This window comes from Setaria viridis, chromosome 3 (assembly GCF_005286985.2).
Source record: "Setaria viridis chromosome 3, Setaria_viridis_v4.0, whole genome shotgun sequence".
Taxonomy (NCBI): domain Eukaryota; kingdom Viridiplantae; phylum Streptophyta; class Magnoliopsida; order Poales; family Poaceae; genus Setaria; species Setaria viridis.
The window spans coordinates 48,371,312-48,392,686 of NC_048265.2; the positions used below are offsets into that span (position 1 = coordinate 48,371,312).

The 21,375-nt window shown below is 47.0% G+C and overlaps 2 protein-coding genes across 2 annotated transcripts; both read right to left on the minus strand.

Annotated features, from left to right (window-relative positions):
- On the minus strand, positions 1–4,904 carry LOC117849384 (protein AMEIOTIC 1 homolog). Its single transcript, XM_034730919.2, has 7 exons — positions 3,089–4,904; positions 2,861–2,924; positions 1,865–1,924; positions 1,673–1,735; positions 1,409–1,492; positions 652–1,239; positions 1–522 (listed from the first exon to the last, which is right to left on the minus strand). Exons 1-7 carry the CDS (start codon positions 4,570–4,572, stop codon positions 409–411), a joined length of 2,457 nt encoding a protein of 818 aa, XP_034586810.1. The 5' UTR covers positions 4,573–4,904; the 3' UTR covers positions 1–408.
- A 752-nt stretch (positions 4,905–5,656) lies between these two features.
- On the minus strand, positions 5,657–11,478 carry LOC117850014 (uncharacterized). Its single transcript, XM_034731785.2, has 15 exons — positions 11,322–11,478; positions 10,577–10,759; positions 9,798–9,871; positions 9,606–9,723; positions 9,413–9,495; positions 9,161–9,326; positions 8,888–9,087; positions 8,449–8,660; positions 8,273–8,368; positions 7,778–7,896; positions 7,184–7,285; positions 6,984–7,093; positions 6,811–6,898; positions 6,294–6,493; positions 5,657–6,210 (listed from the first exon to the last, which is right to left on the minus strand). Exons 2-15 carry the CDS (start codon positions 10,676–10,678, stop codon positions 6,003–6,005), a joined length of 1,878 nt encoding a protein of 625 aa, XP_034587676.1. The 5' UTR covers positions 10,679–10,759; positions 11,322–11,478; the 3' UTR covers positions 5,657–6,002.
- Positions 11,479–21,375: the final 9,897 nt, after the last annotated feature.

Below are 21,375 nucleotides of genomic sequence, written 5' to 3' on the forward strand. Positions count from 1 at the left end.
TCAAGATCAAGAACGGCACGACTGTGAAACCTTACTCCTCCCGAGCAGTCAGACTTAAACAGTCACAGAGCGTCAGATAAGTTCTCCAAGCATAAGTACAAACTAGGAATGAAGTAGCAGGCAGCAGCATGGTGCTCAACTGTAAGCAAACCCATCTGCAACTAAGTTCCAACTGAAACCAGTGATAACTACTGGCAATTAACGGAGAAAATTAGCTAAATGCACTGCCTAAGAAAGGTGAAATGTAATCTATCTTCTCTGGTGTTCTTCTGTCTGTCTTCAGCTATCCTGTGGACCTGTGAGCTATGTTCTGAGATGGGTTACCGCTATTGCTTTGTTAACGGTGGTGTGGCAAGACTTCAGTGGGAAGATATGTTCATTCTTCGGGGCTCGTCAGCATTGATTGAATCAGTAAGTGGGAGTCGCCAGGGCCAGCTCCGTGCCCACGCCGCCACCGCCAGCACCGGCGTCGAGCTTCAGCGCCTTGGCACCGCACGGCCCTGATGACGAAGATGACGTGTCCTGCAGGCAGTACCAATGGTCACGCAGAGGTCAGTCAGTCGTCTTCATGATCAATTGCGTGCTACTGCAACCTGATGTAGATGATCAAGAGAGGATTTTGGACAGGAACCAGGGCATGTACTTGCTCACCATGCACCGGAGCTGCAGGTTGAGGTCGCCAGAGTATGGCTGCGCCGCTTGCAGGTTTGCCATGGTCATGGTTGTCGATTGCCGTGGCGTTGATTGCCGTGGCGGTGACTGGACCTGGACCGGCGAGGCTGGGGTGGGTAGGAGCGGGAGCTTGGGAGAGGCATTGGTGGACGAGGCGGATGTCGGCGTGGGGAGGCCTTCAGCCATCAGGTACTCCTCCATGGACGGTGGCGCGAGCCTGTTGATCACGGCGTCAAAGTCGGCGACGACCAAGTCCCCACCAGGTGTCAGCGGCTCTGGCAGCTCCCTAGGACTGGTGGCCGTGTCACCGGACGCAGTCCTCGGCAACTGCAACATCCCATCTCTCCTACAGATGTGCACGCTGCACTTCCTCAAAGCCCTCTTTGCGCTACCATGGGAAGCGCCACCATTGCTGCTGAAGCTGCCGTTGATGGCGTCAGAGTCAGCCAGCTGGTTGCCTGCACCGGCAGCAGCATTGCCGGCACTGGCTTCTTGCTTGTCTTCCCAAGGCTCTTGCTCTAACATCAGCATGGGTTGTTCTCCAATTCTCTGAAGGAGCAAGTCTTCCTGCACATACAGTCCAATGCATCAAGCAATGTTTCATCAGTAGTAGATTGCAGACTATAACTGCTAAATATGCAATCAGGGACATCACAAAGTGTGGCAAAAAAACAGAATTTACAGAGCAGGGGTCTCCTAAATCCTACAGCTGAATTGCAGTGAATAGTGACTGTACCTTCATGGATTGGAAAGAAGTGGACAAGGCAACCATCTGCTCCTCCAGTCTGTCATTCTTCTCAAGCACAGTATCATACTTTTCCTGGAAAACAGATCCAGAACTTCAGTCCAGAATTCAGAACAATACTTCATAATTAACACAGCTACCAAATGTTATCAGAAGATTTATATATACAAGAAGGTAACACTATTAAACACATAGTATAACTTATTAGTTTGATGAGGCGCAAATTGTGAAGATTGATTGAATGTAGTGTTGTACCTTCAGTAACAGCAGCAGCTCTTTCAGCTCGCCATTCACCTGTGTCGCATTCTCGTACTTCTCCTGAAAAAAAAAAACCACAAGTTATGGCATGACCAAATTAAGCTAGCAAGTTGGGGTAGGCTAGGATCAGAAAGATAAACCTTGCATCAAATCAGATTAAACTCAGGAAGCGGTAAGGGTGAAGCATACCTCCAAGGACAGCACCTCCTTTTCCAGCTTGCCATTGGCCTTCACCATACAGTCATACCCCTGCAAACAAGATCATCATGATTCCTGAACATATCTAAATTAAAATGCTACACTGAACAAAAAAAAATATGAACTTTTCATCATCCAAGTTCTTTCACTACTGATGGAAACAGAATTGTATATCAAGACTATCTCTGTGCAAGTGATCATCCAGTGTTAAGTGCAGCGAATTCAGGCAGAAAGAGTTACAAAATGGACTACTGCAAAGCACAATCTGATCCTGCTGCTACGCCAATTTGTCTATGCACAACACAATGTACCTCACAAAATTCAAATCAAAACTTGCTACTCATGAGAACTACAACATCTGCAAACCATAACTACAAGGGAGAGAGCTTCACACATGCATATCTCATTTTAAGTGCTACACTACAAATTGCAACAGAAATTCAAGTTCTTCCAAAAACAATGGAAACAAATTTCCAGGTTGGTGTGAATTCTTCAAGTTCATCCAAGAACAATGGAAACGGATATGCAGCTTAACACTAAGTGTTGTTCTGATGTATGTGCAGAATTTAGACTAAAAGGTCATTTGTACATCCATCCACTTTAAGCACAATGGATGAATGAAGCAATGTGAGAAGTAAATAACATATATGTATTGTATGCAATTTCATGCATAATTGTAGTGCCTTTGAGAACTTCATAGAGGTGACAGAGTTATAAGTGGACCAATGCCAAGCAAAAAATACTGTTGCTTTAATATTCTTTTCTGCAGAGTACAAATGTAGCTAATAAAATCCAAACCAAACACCAACGTTCGGCCAGAACTAGACATATGCACAGCATTACAAATGCAGAGCACAGCATAACTATGTGAGGGAGTGTCACACGTGACACATGGATATCCCATTTAGTTTTGCACTAGAAGTTTACTAAAATGCTGGACAATGTGAGACTGGTATGAGATTCAAATCAAGGTATGTGTATGATCACCTTCCATGAGATGTAGGCTTCCTTGCTCACTTGCACCATATTGGAATCGAGCTGCTTCATTTGCCTTCAGTACACAGAAATCACAAGTCAATTTCAGCACAAAAGTAGTATTGCCGCTTGTTGAATTCAAGAAACTAATCAAAGTAGCATAATCATTCATGAGTACTGCAAGAAGAAACTGCAATCGAAGATAGGAGAGGGGAAGAAGAAGAAGAAGAGAAAGGAGACCTTTTTACGACGTCAAGCTCCCCGGCGAGCTCCTCCACCTGCTTCTGCACCTCGAGCGCGCGGGCCTCCGGCGTCACGGGGTCACCGAGCTTCCATCCGGACGGCGGCACCCAGTACGGGTCATCCACGCCGGCCTCCCGCCGCGTGGCCGCCAGCTCGGCCGGCTCCAGCCAGTACTCCAGGCCGCCGGCTGGGTTGTACCGGCGGCGCACCCGCTCGCCGCTGCCGGCTGGGACCTTGTCAGCGACGTGGCGGAGGAGGTGGTCGAGGAGGCCGGTGTCCCCGATGTGGCGGCGCGCCTGCGCCCGCAGCTCGGCGCGCGGCGCGGGCTTGCCGGCGCAGGCGCCGCGCGCGCGCAGGATGCCCAGCAGCGCCGCCTCGCCCGCCGCGTACCGCCACGCCGTCCACCGGTCAACCTTGCCGCGCCGCGAGGCAGGGCCGGGAGCGGGAGCGGCGGGCTTGCTCTCCGCCTCTTCCTCCTCTTCCGCCAACTCCTCCTCCACCACCTTCTCCTCCTTGAGTGGGGTCTTCTTGACGCGCTTGGCGGCGCCGGGGCGACGGCCACGGCCACTCGACCCCGCCCTCTTCCTGCTCCCCCTCGTCGTCTTCTCCGCCTCCACCACCGCGGGCTTGACGCCTTGGCTGCTCTCTGCTTCCGCTTCCGCTTCCGCTTCCTCGTCTCTCTGCTCCTCCTTCACGACCCGCGGGACCTTCTTGGCGCGCCTGGCGGCGCCGCGGCGGCGGTGCAGGCTACTCCACCTCGCCTTCCTCCTGTTCCTCGACCTCGACTTCCCCGCGTTGGGCACCACGGGCTTGTCCTCGCGGCCGCTCTCCTGCATCGCCTCCGCCGTGGCCTCCTCTTCCTTCTCCACCTCCTCCAGCCACTTCCTCTTCTTCGCGCCGCCGCTGGCGCTCTCCTGGTCCTCGCCCCCGCACCGAGCCGCCGCCGCCGCCCGGGTTGCCTGGCCGGGAACGCCATGCGAGGCCGGGCGGTGCCGGCTGGGGTACTCGACGCGCCGCGTCGCGCCCCAGGCCACGCAGGTGCGCTGCACGGCGAGGAGCAGGCAGGTGGTGCCCGGGCCCGGTGAAGGCGAACGCCGCGCGGCCCGGGGCGACATCGAACGCGGGGACCGCTCGTGGTCCTGCCGCATGGTGAGGAGGCACGGGGTGCACGGCTCAGGCGAAGCCGAGCGCCGCGCGGCGGGGGACGACGGCGGGCGCGGGGACCGGCGCTGCAGCAGGGTGATGGGGCCGGGGCTGCACGGCTCGGGCTCCGGCGGAGGCGAGCGCCGCGCGGCCGCAGGTGGCGACGGCGGGCGCGTGAGCTGCTGCTGCTGGGAGAAGTCGTAGAGGCGGGGCGCGGCGGCCCAGAAGGCGTCGAGGTCGGCGGCGGCGGCGTCGCGTCCCAGGTCCCGGACGGCGGCGCGGCGGCGCAGGAAGCGCGACGCGGGGATGATGCCCCCGCCGCCGCCGCAGGTGCTCATGGCGCCGCGACGCGAGGCTGAGCAGAGCACTCACGAGGGGGAGGAGGAGGAGGAGCCGATGAGGGGACGACGGGACGGGGAGAAGAGAGATGAAGAAAGGACAAAGCTTTTGCGCGAGGCGGCGCCTGGAGTCTGGAGGGGAAGAAGAAAATCAAAAAGGAAAGGGAGGAGGAGAGGAGAGCTGGAGAAGCCAAAGGCTGCCACTGTGGAGGTGGCAGTTGCTTTTGCGGTTCCGGCCGCTCGTCGCGTTGCGGCAGACTCTCACTGCAGAGAGGGAGGAGGAGGGTGCCTCGATGACCGTGCTATGATCACGCAGCAGCCGCTGCCGCTCCCCTCCTCGTTGATCCCTGATCCCTGGAATGAGGACAAGAGGCGCAACCGACTCCATTGACTTGACTTGATTTTTCAAAAAAGCATACTCCCTTGTCGATTTTGTATTTTTATATTCCCGCGCGTTGCATTTTCTGGTGATGCTGAAACTGGCAGAGAAAAGGCGGATCTGTTGAGGCAGGAAATTATCTCATCTCATGTTCTAATGTCAGCATCAAACTGTCTCCATTTCTGACAGCACATTGCCTTTGGACCATCACCCTTCTTGTTTGAACGTGTTGATCCAGCAAGTAAAAGTTGCGTCCAAAGCCAAAACAAACCCCTGCGCTTCCCTCCCTCCCCTGAAGGCTGCAGACAAGGCGCCTCGCGTAAAAAATGTAGTCCTATTTGAGTTTCTGATTTTGAATGGTGGAAAACTAACTTTCTGAAAGCTAATTTTTTAATTGCTGACATTTCGCTATTGGTTTTTCAATAAATTTTTATCTTTTCAACCCACTAAAAGTTAGGAAAAGCTCATCTGAGTTAACTTTCCAGCTTTCAGTTCATTTTCTCATAAACTAGTTTTCCAATTTTCCGAAAACCAACCCAATAACTGAACTATTTATTTCAACTTTCCTGAAGCTGGAGAGCTGAAACAAACACGACCTTTAACCCTTGACTTCCAATCCATCCAAATTGCACCAACAATCCTTTATAGGAAAAAAGAAATCTACAGCAACAAAGGGACTCTCATCATCAAATTTTAGGCCATGGGTAATCATGTAAAAATCAACATATAAACAAGAGGCAACCAGGTCATCGAAAGAGCTACAGCACCAAGCACGCATGGGTGAACGCTGATGAACGCAGCAACTGTCCTTTTTCTGCCCCAGAACCAGAGCTCATAAGTTACTGTACCATCCAAGCGAACGTTACAGCCTCCAAAATTACACATAGACCCTCATAATACACACCCAGCTCTGAAGAATGCAGGAGGCTTCTTTGACGTGGATCCCAGCCGGGCAGCCTTCTCCCGCCGGACAACAAAAGTAGTTGCACTTGCCATCCCTTCCCCTGCCACCCAGATGCTCCGGGGCGCTGCAGTTCTTTGGAGCTCGGGCTCACACAGTTGTGTAGGCCACATACTCGCCGTCAGTGTAGCTGAGCCGCCGGAGCGAGCCAGAGTGCAAGGAGGGGACCAGGATGGCGTCAGGGATGCCACCGGCTGGTGCGCCACCATCCGTGGAGGGCACCGTCTCAGGTTGAGGAGCTGTGGTCATGGACTTGAGGGCAGCGTTCAACCCCATGGATGACGGCTCGGTAGCGATCCTGCAGGGGAAGGGGAAAATGGTAAGGCTAAGCACATGACATGAGGCAAATTGGACACATCAGGCGGGATGGTTTGTGCTCACGTTAAATCGAAGCTCCTTGCGTCTGAGCTCATCACGGCGCAGACTCCTGAGACGACCCAGGGCGGGAGGACCGGGTCCTTTATTTCCATGCTGTAGCAGATATTGCCAGCCGTGGAGGCAAATGCTGATCCCGGTTCTGTGTCAAACCCACCCGAAGAGAGCAGCCCCATGTCTGCTCGCCTCATCTCCCTACATTTCACCTGCCAAATACATAGGATGCAGATGATAAGATTTCACAATTATGCAAAGCAACTTAAGACAGTCATAACAAACCTGATTGTTCAGGAATCAAAACAGTAAAATACACTATGTGGAAAATTCTTATTCAGGTGCATGTACATGTCAAAGCAATAAGGCTTTTGAACGAACAAGTTTGCATTTACAGTACAATAGTGAAGCGCATTAACAGGGTTCTTTTTATCGTAAAACACTCAAGAATTTTACTAAGTAGTGTTGTACCAAAAGGACCTCAAAGGAAAATAAGTAAAATTAAACAAGATAACAGAAATGAGATGACCTCTGGAATATGTAGACAGCCATTTTGAAATGGCTGCGGTGAATATAAAACTGGGACGTCTGCAGCAGATAAAGAATTCAGCAAGGACCTGAAGAATCACAAGATCAGATTATGGAAGAAAATGTTTGTATCAAAACAAGAATGAGATAAGGGAATAATGAGAATCGCCCTACTTGTAGTTCAACAGAATGTCGTATAAGCCATGAACACTCTCATTGCCACTAAACATAAGGAGTGACTGTGTGGTGTTGTCCACATCAGATAGAGCATCTAAATGGAGTGCCTGCAAATTAAATGGCATTCATTTTTACAGCTAGTCAGTTTTGCTGCATATTAATTAAAGCATACCAGGGAAATTGGAAGCAAATTAAACCTGGCCAAGATTGCGCCTTTGGATTTCTGAAAGTTCAATCAGGTCATCTTCAGTAGCCTGCTCTACTTCAGTATTGCAAAGAGGCATGGAAAAGCAAACACCCTACAACAATGCAAGGTCACATTGTTACAGTGATGAACCTGGTATCTCAAAAACTAGTTTAGCTTGGATTATCTCAAATCCTTCTACGAAGGCTATGTTGTTGTTGTTGTATCTCAAATCCTTTTATGCATACAGAGACCAATATCTGGAGTAAATGTGGCAGTCCCACGATCCTGATCCCATCATGATACCAAGCAACGGTAGACAAATGACTTCAACTAACAAACATAGGTATCTATTGATAAAACAGCTGGAGGTATCTTCTTAATTCAAGCACATTTTCGATACCGAGCAACAGTAGACAAATGACTTCAACTAACAAACTTAGGTATCCATTGATAAAAACAGCCGGATGTATTCTAGTAAAAACATACAGTGGCATTGCTGGTCAGCAACTACGAAGTCACTTTTGTCAGTGTTTGTTATGTGCCCAAAAGCAGAATATATGGAATCAATCCTGTGGAAGTGGTACTGAAATCAGAATGAACTCACATGTTTCCGCAGTAATGCGCGTAGGCCACGTGTAGATTGTGACAAGTAAGCATTACAGGACTGTTTTTTCTCCAAATGGCTTCCACCAATGAAGAGAGCAACAAATTGTGTCGTATAAACTGACAAGAAAGTGATGCTCAGTTAGACAGAGAACAGTAGTCTAATAGAATAATAAAATTCAAAACAGCCAATGCACACAAAATGGAACTGCAGATGGAGGTGGCCTTGAGCAAAATGTATCAGTGCGTGCTCTTTTCATATTTCAAACAAAGTGTAATGCACAAATAAAATCATATTGTTTACAGAATTACAAGTAGGTAACCAGTTTTCAGCAAAGAAAACTCAAGGCAGGTAGGTTATAGGTATTTGCATGAATTATAATGAGCTACTGCTTTTTGTTAAAAAGAAGAGCATGTCGCTATTTTTTGTGTGCATATAGGCGTACATACATGGTTGGATATAAAACAATATGAGTTCTGTGGAGTAAGAAGGTACCATAGAATATATTCAGCATATTCTTCCGGAACATGTAGTAAAGATTTTGAAATGAATCTTCCCAGTCCTGATGCCTTTTGAGAAGAAAGTCGCTTTCTACAAGGCCAAAGAGTAAATCACTCTTATGGAATTGTGTTCACAAAAAATAAAAAGGAGTATTCGGGTATTATTGTTACCTCCTCGTGCAGTTGATGAGAGCATAGCAGATATGATGGAGGAAGGCAGCAAAGATTGCGGATATACCCATGATTGTAGTGCCTTCGAGAACAAGAATTCTTTTTTGCTCTCAGGCTTTGGGCACTCTAAATTTTGACACCCACGAGGACAAGTCTGACCTATAGCTCCAGTGATGCTGCTCCTGCCAAAACTTGTATTGAGCTTGTGACACCTGTTACAAGTAATAGGAGTTATTGATTGTCAGTATTAGCAAGTACAGCACCTGAAGAGTATATAATCACCGTGTAATCATTTGTCAAATACATTTTTTCAGAATGCCTACTAAAGATATGTTATAGGTTAAAACAAAACAGACACGTGAGATTTATAAGGAGTGTGATTTCTAATTGATGAAATCTGAATACAAAAGAGATGCAAGTCAAGGTAGTGCACACCCACCATTTCACAGACGACGACGAAACAAACTGCAAACTAGTCTTTAAGGTAAAATCCAAAGGAGCTCTTTTCCCTGGAATGGTGATCTTAGAAGGGCACAAGTCTGAAGACTTCAACACAGCATCACCAACTTGTACAGTAGAGGAGCTGAGCCCAGAAGCCACAAAAGCATCACGAGTTCCAAACCCTTTAAGTACTTTTTCCTAACATTATGTGGTACAAATATTAGCTGAAATGATAAGATACACTAAATTGCAATAGATGAATGATTATTACCATATCAAATTTGTTAGAACCAGTCTGCTTCTCATCACCAACATGAAGCTCAGATACACTCCGCAGAGCATTTTCACTGCATTTCTCAACTTTCTTGAAACCTGGCTTTGCTCCCTCCGTCGTTGATGGCATAGAAGAATCCGACTTAGCAGAGTCCCCATTACCACTGAATCATGGTAGAGAAGCCAAATAAGAGCTAGAACGTTATAGTAAAAAAAACATGCACCCAAAGTTATACAGTCCGATTATTACCATGGAAGAGAAGATGATGCGAAATTTGAAGCCGTTGTAGCATCAATAGACTTACAAATCTTCTCATTGCTCTGCAAGGCATCCTGCAGGATATTTCACATTTAGGACCTAACCAATGAACCAACTAACTTACATGGTGCTAGAAGACCGATTAAGAGTTAATTAGTCCATATAAATGAAATCGAATTCTAACCTTACAGTTTTCCTTCCCATGGTTTCTTGCTTTTCTCACAGGGAAGACCTCTGTAACACGTGTGCTGATGTATTTGGATATCTTCTGTTGTTCTGTATTCCGAAGTCCATTGCTTGACCTAAGATAATAGTCAACTTTGTCAGACAAAAGAAAAGGAGCATAAGAGAAACTCAGACAAGGTAGGAAAGCTACCTATCAAATGCAGCAGAAGAAGGTAACTGGTCATTTGCAGGCTTTTCGGACGTACGCCGCTTCAGTTGCTCACCCTGCAACAAATAATTTTTGACACACTTTCAGTGTTTATCTGCACTTTGTAAAATGATATTCTAAAATACAATGTGAGACCTCTCAGTGTTACTGTCCAGCTATGTTTACATGATGCTTACAACAGGATGTGGATAGTTTCACTATTCATAAATAAATCTTTGGCATACAATGCTACATCAGGATGTGTTCAAGTAGCAGGTTTTAGTCAGGTTTCAAGCAGATTGTCCTCAAAAAGCTCAGCCATGAATTTCCCCATATATCCTATATACATCATGGTTGTTCAAATAGTGATGACCCGATCAGAAGTTTATCAGATTAGCTATGTAACAAAGATGCAAAGTGGATGAATAATGTGTCTCTTCAATTCTTCAAAAAAGAAAATATGAACTGCATTTGTTGTTATGTACTGGTGCACTAGTTCTTTGAACTAAGCCCATGAGAAATGACAAAGCTACAATCAATTAACAATGATAAATCCGTTCAGATTAAACAGTGCATTTTATCACATCTGAACTCCCATGTACTAAGGCAGGTTTGAGATGTCAGGAACTACTTCATGTTTTGTGTTATAGCAATCTGCTTGGAGATCTCTTGAAATAGCATTAATGTTCCGTTAAACATTTCATTCTACTGTGCATTCCTCGGGAGAATAAAGTGCACATAGTTGAATGGACATAAGAACATCGAGGAAAGCAAGGCGTTACTCTCAGTTCGGAGGGCGTCTTCCTCTTCATCCTCGGAACCACCGGCTGCCTCCCAATCAGCGAGTCACCATTCAGAGCGGACTCAACAGCAGCTTGCGCCATTGTAGTAGCATACAATCTCTACATCCACCCCCCCTCCCCCACTGTTCCCTCCTTCCCTGCGCCTACTGCCCGCTCCTCAACCTACACACACATACATATCGGAAACATAAACTTGGGTATGATTTGCTTGATGTTGTACTAATTAACTTGTCACAAAACGAGGCATTCGGATCATGAACCGCACACCGATATAGTTTTTTTTTTGAAAGCGTGGTATAGAACGGCACGCGCGTTGGATCTGGCCCCCTAAATAACGCGAATACGCCTGAGCCCCAAAGGGAGGCTCAAAGTAATGCTATGCGGCGTGGGAAGGGATGGAGGCGCATTCCCTGCCGCATCCACCGGCGATAGTGGGGACAGCACCGGCACAACGGCCCTGGTGCGGGGCGGGGCTGCGACGGTGGAGCAGCGGCCCGCTGCGGCGGCGGCGGGAGTGAAGCTAGGGTTTTGGGGTGCTACAGTGGCAGGAGGAAGCGGCGGCGGCGGCGGCGGCCTGGGTGCGAGGCGGAGGCGGAGCGGCGGCGAAGGGTGGGGGCACTGGGGCGGTGGCGGATCGGGGGCCACCGGTGGCGACGCGGTCGGGAGGCCCCGGCGATGGGGAGCGAGTGGCGACGAGGCCCTGGGACGGCGCTGACTGACTGACCTGACGGCGGAAGCTTCCGGATGCCCCCGGCGACCTTCTGGGAGGTTCCGGAAGCGGGGGCGAGCGGCGGGGATTAGGTGGTGGTGGCAGCGAGAGAGGGGAGGGAGAGAGAAGAGGGGTGGGGGTTGGGGGGAGGAGGGATTTGAAAAGCCTGCCTGCTTGACCGCTTGGGGGGGGTAATTCCCCGCGGGACCGAACAGAGGGATCGTGTGGGAACCGAGCCGAAATTTTTGGGACGGGGGGGCGTTTCGATTTTTGGCTGACCCGCCCGCGCGCTGGCGCAGCCAGCCGGTGACGACGACGACCCCCGCCCGTGAGCGGATGATGGGCCGCGGGCATGTACTATACCGTATATAAACAACCCACGAGTCTCCATATAAATAACTCGATGTAATGTAAATCCAATATAAAAAAACTGGTAATGTAGAATCTAATATAAAAAAACTGGATCCTTGACCTGAACAATTTTTTTTCCTGTTAGGCTTGGCCTACGGCACTTTGTTGGCAGAGGGCTACAGAAATGAGCCCGGCCCAAATCATTTATTTTTTATTATCTTCTCTTTCTTTTTTAAGAAAAAAGAACGAAAAGAGCAAATCCAGTCTGAAAAACTAAGCCCGACTGATGCTCATGGACAGTTTGTGGGCACGAATTTTAGGTCCGAATGGAACTAGGCTTTTTTTTCAGGCCTAACTCAAGTTTTGCTCAGGTTTACTTGGGATCTTTGCTGTATATACTCGACAACAAGCACAATATATACAAATAAATAGCTCACCAACCATGCCTATATGAACAATGCTTCGTGCATGTATATATAATTCTTGAGGCATATTCACTTGAATATATCGTTCTCTTTTTCTACCCACAATGTTAGTATTGGTATGGTACAAATTACAAAGAAAAAGGAGACGCTGATGGGAAAGGCGGTTCCAAGCACGTGAAGATAGTGCATAAAGCCGCGGGAACATGAGATATGGGGAAATAAAACTAGTATTGCTATGTGGAGCTTGCATCCGTTTTCTCCTTACCCTTTCGCAGCAGCAGCCGCAGCCGGCACCAGCGGCAATGCACGCAGACTAGCATCGCGTGTCTTCCTGTAGAACGAGAGGGTGCTCTTTGCCTCAGTTTGAACGTTGCCAATGCTTGGCCGAACGACAATTTCAAGCAGATTTGCCATGGCAAGTCAATCCACTTATTGGCGATCAACATCATTAATGGAGTGCAATGATCTCACAGCACTGCAATGGCCAACGGAGACTAACGCAGTAGACATCGTTACCAATGAATCAAAGCGTGCTGTAAGGTTGAAAAGTTCTCCTTTTTTTCTCCCAAATCACTCTTGAACTGAATTACTCCCCTACCTTCAAATAAAAATATAGATTCAAGGAAATTGCGGTCTGTGATAGCAAGAAGAACTCGTGCTGTTATCACCTTTTCCCATGGATAAATGATGTATAGTACCGGCTACATTGGAACTATACTTGTATGGAAAATGGATCTAACATGGACCATTAGCGATTTTGGCGATTGTGTGACAATATATATACTAACTCATAGGACTAACAACATTTACGAGTACACAGAATTTGACCATAGGGGCCATAATATTCTTCACTACCACGTGCATACGGTGAGAAGAGATGGTGCGAGTCGTCACCCAAATATGTACGTAATGGTGCGTGTTGTACCACAATATAAAATGAAGCCAAAACAAATTAATAGTGGCCGCCAACAACCTTGATTCACGTATGTTAATGATACTTCACTGCCTATATATGTACTATGCACTGCTCTGCACTTCACCTGAACATACATAAAAAAATTGTTATTTTTCATCCTTCGTCATTCCAAACTGCCTATATACACTCACTCTTCTTACAGAAGATGTTAACGTAAAGGAAAACGGAGGGAGTGAGCGAGTGAACATTACGTGGTGGGAATAGGAGACATTGGGAAGGAAGCAGCTGATGTTGCTAAGGAAGCGGCTGCATACTGCTACCTTCTCGCGCGGATCTTGTACCGTCACCGCATTCTAGTGGCTGTTTACAAATCGGAGATGAGCGACCACCACGACCTACATGATCAGATGCTCACCACCATCAGGGACGCGACCGGAAGATGAGGATGGCGTAGCGATCGATCCAAGTACTAATTACCAAATTAAAGATAGCGTTAAAAGAATATAATCTGATTATTAGTAACTAAAAATTGTTTCTAAGGCATTCACGGTATAGTAGTTTTAATGAGACGCACCAGACAAACCGACTCCAAGCGCCATGGTCTCTCCTCCGAAACACATCAGCCCTGCTACAGCATCGGTAGTGGTGAGATAGCCTCTAATTCTGAATCTTTGTGGTACATAATTTGTGACTGGTAGTGCTGTATTTCTTGCTAAAAAGGACCTCAAGTTGCCACATATGGAATGTTGAATTACACAAACTGCTGCTGCTGTTTATTCCTGCTATTTGGACATCAGGATATACATTTGGGCATCTCTCCTGTAGCTAATTAAAATTTTTTTCTGCTATTATGATATGCTTTTTTTCATAGGATGAGCTTCTATCATAAACGTAAGATTCAAAGGATTAATTATTGATTGTATTCTCAGATAACAAGCTTCAAAAATATTGAAAGAAAACTTTGGTGCATTGTTTTCCAAATTCTGAAAATTTTGTTCTGACACATTATCGCTTAAATTTGTGCGGAAGAATGACGAAATGTCCTTCGCACGCTGGCTTCTCGACTGCATGCGTGGGCGCCATGAATTGTTGCTCATCGGTTACAGACGACGAGGAGCGAGACTACAACTTGAAAGCACCATAGGGATCGGCTGTAGTTATGCAGAGACAGAGGAACTGCAACCATACGGATCGAAGACAGAAAAGCATTATGTGTCTTCGTCCGGTTATCTCAGGACGAACGGCAGCACACATGGCCATCGGCTGTCCCTCTGGTACATAGACCATTACATTGGTTTGCAGCACATGAACCAGAACCCCAATCTCTCTTTGTGAAGAAAGATACGATACAATCATCACCTATTAGTGTGTAATTCAGATCCGGCAAATGCACTGATCGATCCCTTAATTTTGTGCAGAAAAGATACGATATGTACGATCATCGTCGAGTAATGTAATAATAATTGGGACCCAACAAATATAATGCAACAGTACTACACACCCACTGGCGGTTCATCGAGTGAAAGCAAGAGATTATATATATAGACGTGTACTAACGGCATGCAATGCAATGGGCTAATGGAGTTGACGAGGGGTACGTGCTGGGCTGGGAGGAGGAGGCATCAGGAACTTCCTTTGCTCTAGCAGATGGTAGATACCTAGCTACACCCCAACTGTTCGTACCAAGTGCACAAGTGCAACGGAATCGTAGTCTCGTGCACCTCGTTGAGAACGGTCACCGGAGCAGATACATGCTTCGTGCCCGTTGGCCAGCGAGCGATTGATGGTGGGCGAGCTCCGCGGGAATCCCGTGTCTCCCAGAGACGGAAGGCTTGAGGTGTTTAACCGCATGCACGAACCAGTTCAACCTAAAAGTTTATACTCCAACGGGACGGAACAAAATGCGAGAATCTTCGAGAAGAAATAAAAACACAAGCTACAGGTTATTATAGAGAAAATTAAAGGACCTGTGGCGTCTCGTGGGTGGCGGCAGGTCCAAAACGCACCTGGGAGCTTCGGTCCATCATTTTCGAGTTTTCTTGCGCTTGTTGCACAGGGCCATGAGGGCCACGATGTCGATGGTTCGTCTGCACACTTCTTTTAATACATAACAGATAGCTCTTCTGGTAGTTCGTTTTGAAAAAGAAAATGCTTCATGCTTGCATTTTGGTGTCGATTATTGAAGGGTTTCAAAATCGTTTTTTTCCTCTCGTTACATTATTATTATTCAGAAGAAGAAAACCTGCAGTGTACAGACCTCAAGGAGGAGTACCGTACCGCTCGTAGTTGTTTTGTGAACCTGCAGTTGGTGCATCGTTTTCCAAATTCTAAAAGTCTTGTTAGCAATGCCACACCTAATCCAGTTGTGTTGGTGTGGAAGAGGAATGACAACATGTCCTTTGCACGCTGGGTGCTCGACTGCTTGGACGCCATGAATTGTTGGTCATTGGTTACAGTTGGAGTTATGCCGAGCCACAGGAAAACAAATAAAGAAGCAAATAATGTCTCCATCCGATTATCTTAGAGATGGCAGCATACACCATTACATTGATTGCAGTACATGAATGCGCTGATCCTTTTTGTGCATAAAGATACACTATGATCATCATCGAGTAGTGTCATTGACATTCAGCAAATGCACAAGTACTGAAGTACACCCACTGAGAGACTGAGTGAAACATGCAGCATACTTGCATTGCTCCCACAACCTGCCCATGGCGATAGTACCCAAATAAAAAATCGTTGTAGCTGGTCGAGTGGTTTTCTCTTACCGTGTATAGTTTCTTCTTTTTCCCTCTGGTTAACACCAACGGTATGATGGGACAGAGTCAGGGGGTGCTGGGAGGAGAAGGCATCAGGAACTGTATCTGTTTGTCCATCGTGGGGAAAGGCGCTCTTCTTCTCGATGCATTTACTGTAAGTAGTGGTATGTATGTACAGCTTCTTCTCTTCATATAGTGAACACCAACTGCATGCAACGGAGTCAGGGGTCGAGGGAAATGGCCCTCCTGTTCTCGCCTGCATTTGCTACCTCCCGCCACTTGGATTTTTGGAAATATGGGTTTAAATCTACCGGATTTAAATATGAGGTATATTACGTAAACTATTGCTACTACTATGTAACTTAATTATAGTTTCAAACAGACAGGCATATCCATAACAAAGTCAACAGTGTGTAAAAGCAGCAGATATAATGGGTTCCTTTTCCTAAATTCCCCTTTTAGGGCACATATAACCATGACCAGCAACTATGTAACCTTCCTGCACATGATGTAACCTATAATTGTAATAGATTAAATCTGTGAACTTAAAAGTCAGCGCTCCGTCCTCGTGCAGAATTAGATGCAGGGCTACTAGACGCATGCAGATCGTAGTGAGGCAGCGCTAAACGTAATTGATCGATTCAAGTGGTCACGCAGTTACGCTGCCCAGAAATCTTATTGCCGCCTCTCATGTAGCCTTCCTGACGACAAGGGCTCGGAGATACCGCTCTCACCTTTCTCCTCGGTGCATGCCAAGGAGAAGAGCCGACGAGATTCAACAGCTCACCACACACACAGATCACAAGATGGAAAAGGAAAGAAGAAATAGTTCGTGGGTTTTCCGTGTGTCCTTTTCCTGGAGGACTTCTCGTATAGGGAAGGCTGCCCTCTACTAACCATTTCCACTATAAAATTGTCCTACTAATTGATAGTAGTAACTCCCTAATTAATTCAGGATTAAGGCATTGACTGTGTGTGCTTATCACCTCTAATGACCCTTGTCACATGTTACATGCATGCAGACGTCAAAAGTCACAAATCACGTGGTTGGTTACGTGAAAAGGAACGCGAATACGCGTGTACGTACATTGTGTAACTCAAGCTCCGTTCTCTCTTTCAGTTACACATTCAGAGAAATAAGAGTCTCCTACATTTAAGTCCATGAACTATTTTTCCAGCATGTACAAGATCCAATTCGTCTTGACAACCGCTGATCCATGCAGATTACCTTGTGCGCTGCATGTGACGTCGAATGGACATGAGCGAGATGTCCTCCGTCCAACAGCTCACGGAGCCGAGGCGCACAGTCATGGGCTCATGGCCTCATCCACCTCGCCGAGAAGACATCGCGATGGCTGGTGCGGGGGGCTGTACGCCTGTGCTGGAGACGAAAGCAACCAGGAGGTCCGGGCCTCTAGCTTGCACGTACGAACCCGCGTCGAGGTACGTGCAAGTCGACGCGTCACAGCTGGTACCGGTTGCATATATTGTCCGAGATATATAATAGATTCATTTCATGGAATGCGAATGTAACGACGTCGTTTAAATGCTATCCTTATTGAGGTGGCTAAAGGGCCTGATCTTGCTCCGCTTGGCGTGATCATGGTCCTGTTGGGAGATTGCCCTTCTTGTTCCTGCGGGAGTACTGCTGTCCCCATGCACATAATAACATTTTATCAGAGCTTTCTCTATGTTCAGTTTTCTATTGTGATGGGTCAGACATTTAGAACGGCCAATAAACTGAATCCTAATGGGTGTATACCATGTTTCGTTATATAAAGTCCGCTTGTAGCTGCTATTTGCATTGATGATACTTGGTAAGCTAGTGAATTATCTACCAGCTTCTGTGACACTGAATTAATACATTACAAAATCAATGTTATGCTGTTCACTAATTCCATACAAAAGTAGAGCACACTTAAGATATTGTCTACTGAGGACACTGCTCTTTGCTAGATTACTACTGTATATATTACTAGACTATGCATGACTCCATGAGCGCCGTTCCCTTAATTTTGTGCAGAAAGATGTAATGCATCGAGCAGTACTGTACTATAATTGGGATGCAGCAAAATATGATGCACCAGTACTACGCCACTGGCGGTGGTGCCACCGAGTGAAACTAATAAGCATGTGGCTGGCTCTTTATTAAAAAAGGCACATGCATCGTGCCAGCAATTGCATTATATATATTGCTCCCACAATTATCTGCCCCAAACTATGTAGCTGGCCGGCCTTCTCTTACCATAGCATCATTGCAATGAAATGGAGTCATCACATATACCAGGGGTGCTGGGAGGAGGAGGCATCAGGAACTGTCTTTGCTGTACCAACATCAGACGTGCGCCAGAATCGTAGTCATAGCACACAACTTTGCTATGGCTGAAGACAGCAACTCTGTGTCTAACAGAACCTGTGGTGATAGGAAGTGATTGGTTTGGGTTGGCTTGATCTAATGTTATGTTCGGATCGGCTTGGTGGTTTGGATTAGATTGTTGTGATTAATCGAAATGGTTTGAAATGATCTATCAAAAGTTGAAAACTCACCATCATTCCATCACCACTGCGGCGCTCTCCTCATCTCCTGTTGACACCGTACCCCCAAATTCGTGGAAACGGAACTTCCTGGGTTCCATTTTCCATGAAAACTCAAAAGGATTAGCTAAGCTAGTGAGCTTGGCTTTAAAAGGATTGTGATGCTCCTTTCATGCGATTGGTTTTATAGACGTCATTCGTTGCCATGTACCGCACACGTTTCTGAAAATGATTGGTTTATTCATGGTCATTGAAGCTAGCTAGCTATCTGGTGCATTCTCCTACAGCACATATATTTCTTGGGGCGAAGAACCTTGATGTGTTGGTTTGAGGGAATTAATACAAGGGAATGGGAGTCAACATTATCTTTTTTTTGCACGAGTACATAACTGTAGCACTCTCACGGTCTCTCCTACTCCGCAATTAGCGGAGTCAACTAGAAATGGCACCTCTCTTGCAATAACAAATGGATAATTTTTTTGATAAGAAGTTATTGTCTTGTTTAGACTTAAACATAAATATAGGCTTAATAACATTGTTGTCTTGTATGCAATTGTATTTATAGGGAAGGCGGTTTGCCATGTACCATTTTGAAACATTGTTTAATTAGGTATAAGTAGACTTTGATTTGTTTTACATCTCTCCGTTTTCATAGGGTAAATCAAGTCATAACAATGGGGGTTGTTATTAAGCAATGGGGGTGGGTCATGCGAACACTCAAGCCATGCACCATCGATTTGCTGATGAAGGCCCTGTTAGAGTGACAAAAAAGCAATAGTGTATACGATCGAGTTTGCTGGGACGCCGATCAGAGTAGGGATCACAGACCGCTCCACGAGCAACTCCAGCTGAAAATAACGCAAAGCAGCAAATACGATCAGACTTCTTGCAATTTTCTCATGCATCTATCGTAGTATCATCCCCGTGTTGTGTTTATTTTTTCGCTACCTAACCTAGCTGAAATGAAAAGTTTAGGATGATGAACTAACTAGGGGCTACGATTCTCTTACCAGATTCTTGTTTTCTCGGTTCCCCAAACTTGCCAATGTCTCTCAATCCTAGGTGACAACATGTGAGAGCTAGAAGTTCTGACCCACACAGCATCGATACTAATGGCTTAGCTTGGCTTTAGTGGGAGTGTGATGCTCCTTTCGTTCGATTGCTTTTATAGTAGTCAAGTATTGTCATTTACCGCCTTTCTGAGAGTAACTTGTTATTTATGCATGGTCATGCATTGAAGTTAGCTACCTTGTGCATTCTCCTACAGCACATGTCTAGGCAGGAAGAACCTTAATGTGTTGAGGGAAACGTACGTAATTCTCTTGATTGCTAGAGTGCAATGTGCTGAAGTCTATAAGAGTAAGACATGTCAAGAACATATTCATGCCAGCAAAGTGATAAAGTGATCATCCAAGGTAATTAACATGAGCTTAGAAAAAGCATGGATGGCCTGGCTCCTTATTTAGAAAAGGCACAAGCATCGTGCCAGCACTTCCATTACACAACAATCTGTCCCCCAGACGATCGATCGGCCGGTGTACATAGCTGGCCGGTCTTCTCTTAACTTACATTGCTGGCTGGGAGGAGGAGGCATCAGGAACTGTCTTTGCTGTTGCCGATGGTAGCTCGGTTTCCGTCGCTCGTACCACGTGTGGCGGAATCGCGGAGAACGTACGGTCGCCGGAGTCGATGTGCTTCTCCTGTATTTTACCGGCTCACTTGTTAGCTAGGGAACAAGATAGTTCATTTACTGAATTGTAATAATAGGGCTAGGCTATACATATCTTAAGAATCATGATTGGAACTAATGGACTGCAAATTAAGATTAATTATCCATGCTCAAAAGTGAAAACAAAGGGACGTAAATATATACTGTATGTGAAATGTGATCCGTTAAAAATTGGGAACTCACCATCACCACTGTGCTGCTCTCGAATTCTCTGAAACGGAACTTCCTGTGTTCCAGTTCCAGGCTTCCAGCAGCTTTTGCGATCGAAGAGAAACAGCCGATTGCAGTCGTCAATCTGCATTCCGCGAACGATCGATCGAGCTGATGAGGCCGTCGATCGCACATATGTAGATAGCTGTTGGAGGTAAGGTACTAAATAGCGGCGGTAGCGACCACAATAGTGGTAACGTCCTATTACCGCTATTGCTACCACGGGCGGTTGCGGTTTAGAAGTTTACGACCGCAATTGCGCTATAGCGAGTCGCAATAGTGGTGGTAGCAGACCGCAATAGTATGGAAAAAAAATCCTAATAGCCCAGCCCACCCACACAGACTCCACCAATGCATCCCCATCGGCCATTCGACCTCGCCATCCAGAACACGCTACCGCCACTCGTGTTGGTTGCCCGCTGCCGCCGGTAGTCAGGTACTCGCGCTCCTCCTGATCCTCGTGAACCTTCACCATCTTACACTCTTAATTTAAGCATGTGAGACATCAGTGGTTTGTATGCAATTAAATATCTATTTATACTTATCATTCCTGATATATATAATTAAAATTATGTGAGATTATTAGGTGTCGCTATTGGAACTTATCATCCGCAATATCGCTCGCTATCCGCAATCCGCTACCAATCCGCTATTCGCTATTTATTACCTTGGTTGGAGGTGAGGTAGAGCAGCGGCGCCAGGTAGAGATAGAGTGCGAGGAAGAAGGCGCCGGCGACGGCCACGAACACCAGCCCGTACACCAGCTGCCCCAAACCCATCTCTCTTTAGAATAGGGCACCCAGATCGGTGAAGCTGAAGCAGCTAGACGATATCAATTGACCGGCCGGCGACGACGACTGGCGGTACGTCGGCCTAGGCCGCTGCTATTTGTAAAGGTGGTAGCCGCCGGCGGCATAGCTACCAGCTGTGAGCTGGATGGGAACGCGGGCGCGGCGACGGCGGCCGGCGGGGCGAGGTGGTTAATGCCGATAAGACTGGTGACTGGAGCCACGATGGGCGAGCGAGCAGAGAGCCGCAGCGTGATGGACGCGGCGCATGCATGCAAGCGCCGCCCGACACGTGGGCGCCGACGTGTCCACCCACGTAGCCATGGGTGGGCCCATTGCTTGCAGCTACTAGT